Here is a 7,500-nt window from a genome sequence, read left to right as displayed (position 1 = left end):
TTGCAAAAAAACTGCAATCTGCAAACTCCCATAGAAGTGTAAAAATCTGATAACAACAAAATAATAAAATAAAATGGGCTTTATTGTTTATGGATGTTTTGTTAGTCACATAGCTGACCAGAAGAGGTAGGAAGAGCATAAATCATTAGCAGGTTTATTTGTAGTGTGATTGTGGGAATGTGTGTCTGTGTATGAGTGTGCATGAGCGTATGAGAGTGCCTGTGTATGTGCGTGCACGTGCAGTTTGTGTATGTGTGTGTGCATGTACATACGTGTATGCGTGAGTGCATGTGTGTATAGGTGTGCGCACTTCTGCGTTTGTGTATGTGCGTGAGCTCTGCCTCTCACCAGGATGCCACTGTGGATGAAGCCCTTGCGGTGGCGTGCGGGTTTGAGGTGCGGGTACTCCTCTGTGCTGGTCACACGGATGCCCCATGCACTCTTCCACGCCTCGTACAGCTGCATGTGGACTGGGTAGACTCCTGAGTGGTGAGGTGCTACAGCGTAGCCCATATTCACGGGGATACCGTGCTCCTGCAGAGAAAGAGAGAGAGAGAGAGAGAGAGAGAGAGAGAGAGAGAGAGAGAGAGAGAGAGAGAGAGAGAGAGAGAGAGAGAGAGAGAGAGAGAGAGAGAGATGCATACACGCACTGGGTTAGGGGTTAGAGACAATGCCCACAAATGCACTCTAACAGGTACCTTGTAGGCTAAACCCTCTAGAATGCTATACAAAGGTCACGCACACAGCAGCAATTGGGCTCTAACACATTGGAACTCACTCCCACACACTCCTTTCCTCTTTCTCAGTTTCTAAAACATTCCAATGCTATTCAAATTCATATATATCTGATCCTTTACACTGATGATATTGACCCCCACCCACCTCTGACCCTTGAACCCTGACCGCACCCAGTACATTTTCCATGGCTCATCTTTCTGTGTTGTCGAATCTCTTTTTCACTCGGCCTCGTTTTGATATCACAGGATGTTTGATGGTTTAGACTGTCATGTTTATGTGTTCATCTCTGGTATATATAGCCTAAGTATGATGGTTTCCATTACGCCTTCATAAAGCAGACCTTGACTTTGCTGCTATATAAAAATAGAAAGCGAGAGAGAGCGAGAGAGAGAGAGAGAGAGAGAGAGAGAGAGAGAGAGAACGCGCATGAGAGAGAGACAGAAAAAGAGGAAGATATGGGTTTTGCTTTCTTATTTGCATAGTTTATTTTTATATTTTACCTTAATCTCAGGTAGCATGTACATGGACACACAGATATACGAACACATGGACACATGCACACAGAGACACACACACAGTTATACAAACACTGACACGCACACACAAACACACACACACACACACACACACACATACTCACATAGTTATACAAACACATGGACACACAGATATACAGACACACACACACGGACACATATACACACAGTCACATGAACAGATTTTATGGAAACGTAGCCGACCGTGACACATTAAATATTTAGTTAGAGTTTTGTGCTTCCAGCTTGATAAATCATTAAGTGACCATAAACCCCTTACACACACACACACACACACACACACACACACACACACACACACACACACACACACACACACACACACACACACACACACACACTCAGCCCACACCTCACATTGAAAATAAATGGCTCATGAAAATGAGTTGGCTTGATTTAAAATGTCTCATTCAGGGTTGAAAGGGGTGATGCAGAGAGAACTGCTAATACTAAAGACTGAGAATGGAAGGATCGCATAGGAACGGAAGTGTTACACGTACACGGACCATGGGCACATTCACACACATACACACATAGAAACACACACAAACACATGCAGGGAAACACACATGCACGTACACGCACACACACACATTCATGGACATAATGGGAAAAGTGCATTAAGAGAGGCAGAGCGAAACCACAGCAGGTGTTTAATATGGGTGACTGGACTAGCCAACACACACACACACACACAGAGTGGTAGTGATTAAGTTTGAACCCGGTGGACATGTTAGTGTTTAATCACACAGGAAATGAAACCTGTCCTAAAAGCCAAGATCCAGAGCCACTTTTCATTAACCAATCTGTGTGACTCTGTGTGTGTGTGTGTGTCTGGGCGCTTATGTTGCATACATTTTCTCAGCAGTGTGTAGTTCACGATCGCAGCATGAATAAGACATCACATTTTATCAACCACGATTGACCCATGCTTTTTGTCAGTATGTATGTGTGTGTGTAAATTGATATTTGTGTAAAATCTGAAATAATGCTTATTTGCTAGCAATCTCTTGACGTGTGTGGACAGAGCCATTGTGCTTGATATTAAGCAACAGAACAGTACTGAACTTTTAACCCTGGTCTGTGAATGTATGTATTACTGTGGTTTTGTTTGTGTGTGTGGGGGGGGGAGGGGGGGTTCCATATGTATAAGAATAATATCTGTGGCACTCAAAACTAAATGTATAAGATGCTATAAGGACACAACATCAAGTCTTAAAAAAACCTTTCTGTGTTTGTTTGTTTGTGTGTGTGTGTGTGTGTGTGTGTGTGTGTGTGTGTATTTGTAATCTACTTAAATTAATCTCACCTATTAAACTGACTGCTGACTGTGACACACATTCATAGCCACACACTGGTAATTGAGAAAAACTGTGCTGGAAACTACTAAACTACTAAAACTACTAAAGAGCAACATTTCTCACATCACACTTTAAAGAAGCAAATCTCAGGAACAACTGTTCAGTTTGTACATTACAGATTAATGGGCAGATAAACCCATATGGCAGGTTGTGATCCTATTAGGTCTGTATTTTTCAAATTGTTTATATATATTTTTTGTCACCGTGAAGGATGTCATTGGTTGGGAGCTGTTGTTTTTCTCACCAGGGCAAATTCCTTGTTGAGGATCATCTGTTCCATCAGGGACGATTGGTTGTGGAAGAGGTGGGGCTGCATGTGACTCCACATGTGTGGAAACCACCAGAACTCGTTAACATATTTCAGCAAGAGGTCATCGCCGGCGTCTTCCTCCTGCGTACCTGCGCGCGCAAACACACACACACACACACACAGACACACATACACACACAGACACACACACACACAGACACACACATACACAGACACACACATACATATGCACATACACGCATATATACACACACCCACACACAGTCACACACACCAACATTAATCAACACATTTTAGCAAGAGATCTGTTTTGTCTTGTATACCCTCACCCACACACAGACAACACATTTTCAAAATTAACTTCCTAAAAATACTCAAGCAGATGAAAAATAGTAAAGCTTCGCCATGGAAATGCAGAGAAACATCAGTGTTGCCCTGTATAGACCAAACACCCACACACACACACACACGCGCGCGCGCGCACGCATGCATGCATGCACTCTTACCTGTGTGAAAAAACTTCCCAGAGAAGCCCAAATTGAATGTAAAGTTTGAGATTTGAGTTCGCAGCATGTTTTGTGTCTCTAGGAGAGCCTGTGGAAAAAAGAGAACTATTATCTTCCGAATACACACTTTCGCAGATTACATAATCCAAATGACTAATCTGTAACAGATTGGAGATTATCAGAGCAGAGATTACACATATCATGCTGAACTTTGATTTGTTATCCTGCCATAGAAAGTAAAGTAATTAGCCACTGTGATGGTAAATGATACATCACTTAACAAACATTACCCCGTGAATAATCAGATTAAGTATGGTAATACTCTGTTGTGTGAGTGTCAATCTCTCTTTGTACACATAAAGGTAGATTCCACATTTGAGTAAAGAGTTTGCTTGCATTTTGTTCTATTTGTGCACTGGAGCCATTAGACGTTTTGTGGTTCCACTTCTCAGCATGTGTCGAGATTCAGCGTGCACGCTTGGACAACCTAGTGACGCAGAAAAATGAGGAACACGGACAATCTAGTCATAAGGACAGCCTAGCAACATGGACAATTTAGCGACGTGGACCTAGCAGTTGCCTGAGCGTATGCTGGCAGCATTGAAGCCCTTCCGAAACCCACAGCTCCGGCTCCTTTTCAGGAATGCTCGGATTTCTGCGGAAAGGCTAGGTCGCGCATCAGGTCCAGATGGCCCTGTTCTTAGGGCTTCAGTCTCCTGTGGAGTTCAATTCCAACTCCAATCCTCCTAATGCCATACTGTGGGCCATAATATTCTGGAATTCCTGTGGACCAGATTCAGCAGGATTAGGGGGGTTATATTAGGGCTAGAGATGAACGCCGACAGAGGAAAAAGCTCAACAGGCGAAGCTTGGAGATCCGGCCTGTTTGGAACTATTTCCCATAATTCTGTGCTCTGTTTACAAACTTGGAACCGTGTACGATATAAGATGCATGCTGGGTGTGTGAGAGACATCGACAGGAGTGCGTGGGTTGGTGGGTGCGAAGGTGGTGGGATTGTGCCTCGGTGTGTGTGTGTGTGTGTGTGTGTGTGTGTGTGTGTGTGTGTGTGTGTCTTTGAGAGAGATCGATCTTCTCCACACTGACTAATGGTATTCAGTGTTGGCAGGTGCCTCAGCAGTACAGAGCTCATAAAAAAACAACAACAGAAAAACAGGCCCATGTTTCTTGTCTTAGACGCCACACAAAAGCAATCAATATCTTCCACATGATTGTCAGCTTTGTGTGTGTGTGTGTGGTATCAGTATTTTTAGGCTGTATAGAAGTACTGCAGTAGTCAGGAACAGGTGTGTTGGCCAAGCTGGACAAGCACACACACAGGACTGGGAGTTCTGCTGACACACACAGGCAAAGTACTCTGGGTTATTCAACTAGGATCCCTCCTGTGATACGAATGTGACTCTTATTCCCCGAGACATCCCTGGTTTTAATTCCATTTACGTGTAACTAAACGACGCTTAAAATCACATTTAAATGATGAATTGAGATACACTCACGCGCTAATCTAATCACCCACACGGGGAGCGCGCGCATGCGACAGAGTCAGCGCACGCATTTTTCATTGTAACTCAATAAAGACGCTTTCTGATCGAGAGCTCATTAATGCAGAATGATCTGTCTCGTGCGACTGACAGCTAATTCGACGTTCGTAGCACGATGTCGACTCTTGAAGAAGCCGGGGTTTAGATTGGATTATGGGCATGATATTTATGGAGGCCGCGCGCGTCTCACGGGAGGTGATGGACGATTTATGTACCGGAAATAGGACGGAGAGGCTCAATGTGGGATACCGGCGCGATCGGCTGGGGCTTGTCGCGAGTCTGTGGTGTTCGCGGTTGACGGCGACGCCAGCTGAGATTTCATAGGCGAGGAGAGAGGAAAGGGACGCGTGAAGGAATGAGGACGGGAATGAGTGAGTGAACGTGCAAGGGCAGAGGAGGGCTCATGTGGGAGCAGGAGCGGAGAGAGAGAGAGAGAGCGAGAGAGAGAGAGAGAGAGAGAGAGAGAGAGAGAGCGCGCATTTGATTCTGCAGCGGGTGGAGAATCTGACACTGCAAAATAACTAAAAGGACATGAGGGAGAGGAGCAGTGACAGAATGGGGGGAGGGAGGGATGGAGAGAGGGAGAGGCACCGTGGGAGAGAGAGAACCTGCGAATGACAGGAAAACAAGTGGAACAGCAGAGTAGAGAGCTACACAGAGATTTATTTATTTATTTGTTTGTTTCCCTGACATCAAATTTCCCCTTCTCTCAAAACCCCTGACAAAGATTCGCGCTCTCAAACACTCACTCCAGTTCCGCGCGCGCGCACACACACAGCGAGCGAGCGAGCGAGCGAGCGCGCGCGCCGACACACGCGGGGCGCGAACGAGGGAACCAAAATAACAGCGGAACGCACAGACGCGTCAGAAAAGTTCCAGCTCGGGGAGGGGGGCATCGTGGGAGGCTCTCCAGACATTATTTCAGGTTCTTCGGAATGACAGGCCTGCCTCTTCCTGTATGATAATCCCGCCGAGTTCAAGAACATAAAATGTTCGCCGCTGTTATTTTAGCCCGCTGCTATTCTGTATCGATTTTTTTTGGAGTATGCGGAGAGCCCGATACTTCAAGGACGTTGAAACATTAATGCGATAATGTGAGAGCAGGATCCGCTTACGAGCTCAGATATGACGGGGTGTTCAGTTATCTTCCCGTAAGTATTATAAGCAGGACGTTCTAATGGATTTAGAAAAAGGATACAGGACACGAGGCCAATCGTCAGCTGGGCAGACAGAATAAAAAGGCTTTAGTTAAGGTGCAGTAATAATATAGATACATTAAAGTGGCTATATTAACCTCAAGCAAAATAGAAGCTTTGAGTGAACTTTACTTTCTGTGAATCATCTGTGGGTTTTCTGTGTTTTCTGAAATGTGTGTGTGTGTGTGTGTGTGTGTGTGTGTGAAGCATCAGTTCTCAAGCCTGTGATCTGGGACACCAGTGTACAATGAAATACAAAAGTACATTAATTTCCATGCACGTGTGTGCCTGTGTGTGTCTGCATGTGCCAGCGTGTCTGGGTGTGCCTGGGTGTGTTTGGGTGTGACTGAGCATGTCTGGGTGTGTGTGTGTTTGTCTGGGTGTGGGTGAGTCTGTGGATGTACCTGTGTGTGTCTGTGGATGGATGGGTGAGTGGAGGCCTGGAATCGGGTTACGTTGTGTCTCTTTTTCATGAACAGGAGTGCTGTCTCTCATCAACGCCACCATCTCATCCCTCTCCCTCTCCAGAAGAACATGAATACCTGCTGAAATCTGTCTATTTTCAGTCATATCATGCAAAGGAAGTTACAGTGCTTCTCTTTCCTGTCTCTCTCCCTCGCTCTCTCTGTTTTAGAAGCTCACAAACCCTCAGCATGATGGGAGGTCGACATGACTTTATGACTTGACTCCTGCATCGAAAATTTGCAGTAATTCATTTGAATTGTCACAGCACTCAGGAACGCACGAACGCACACAGACACACACACACACACACACACACACACACATCGAGCCTTTTGAACAGAGGTGGATACATTTGCATTTGATTCACTCCTCCCCCCTACCTGCTTCCCTACTACCATCTTTATAAGTGTGAGGCCTCAGTGCCTCAGAGTCTTAGTGCCTCAGTGCCTCATACATGGGTGTGCGCAGCAGACAAGCACCTGGCCGTTGGGGCGTTCATCAACAACCTAAATCAGATCGGCTGCATTTTATTAGACCGCAGAGGGCGCAAATCATTTTACAGTATGGCATACGCAGCTGTGTGTCTATTCATTTCCTGCATGTGCACAGTCACGCTCACACGTGCACGGTAACACTCTCTCTCCCTCACACACACACACACACACAGACACACACGCGCGTTTCCTTTCTCATGTGGGTGGCTCCTTGCCTCTCACTTCCCTCACTCCTCTTCCTCTTGCTACGTCTCATGCTTTATTTTCTCTCTCTCTGCCTATCTCTCTCTCCCCCTTTCCGTCTCTCCCTCTCTCCCCCGGCCTCTATCTTTGCATGGTTTCTGTCTCCTTC

The 7,500-nt window shown here is 45.6% G+C and overlaps 1 protein-coding gene across 1 annotated transcript in view; it reads right to left on the bottom strand.

Annotated features, from left to right (window-relative positions):
- The window catches only part of ndst3 (N-deacetylase/N-sulfotransferase (heparan glucosaminyl) 3), a 45,797-nt gene that overhangs the window by 28,632 nt on the left and 9,665 nt on the right, over positions 1-7,500 (bottom strand). The window contains exons 3-5 of the mRNA XM_027024617.3: positions 3,434-3,521; positions 2,901-3,055; positions 349-534 (exon numbers count right to left, since the gene is read on the bottom strand). Of these exons, the coding sequence (XP_026880418.1) occupies positions 349-534; positions 2,901-3,055; positions 3,434-3,521 (429 nt within the window). The remainder of the gene's footprint in view (positions 1-348; positions 535-2,900; positions 3,056-3,433; positions 3,522-7,500) is intronic.

Source organism: Electrophorus electricus, chromosome 5 (genome assembly GCF_041902795.1).
Source record: "Electrophorus electricus isolate QZ-2024a chromosome 5, ASM4190279v1, whole genome shotgun sequence".
Taxonomy (NCBI): Eukaryota; Metazoa; Chordata; class Actinopteri; order Gymnotiformes; family Gymnotidae; genus Electrophorus; species Electrophorus electricus.
Note: the sequence above shows the minus strand (reverse complement) of the source record. Positions and strands in the feature narration are given on the sequence as shown.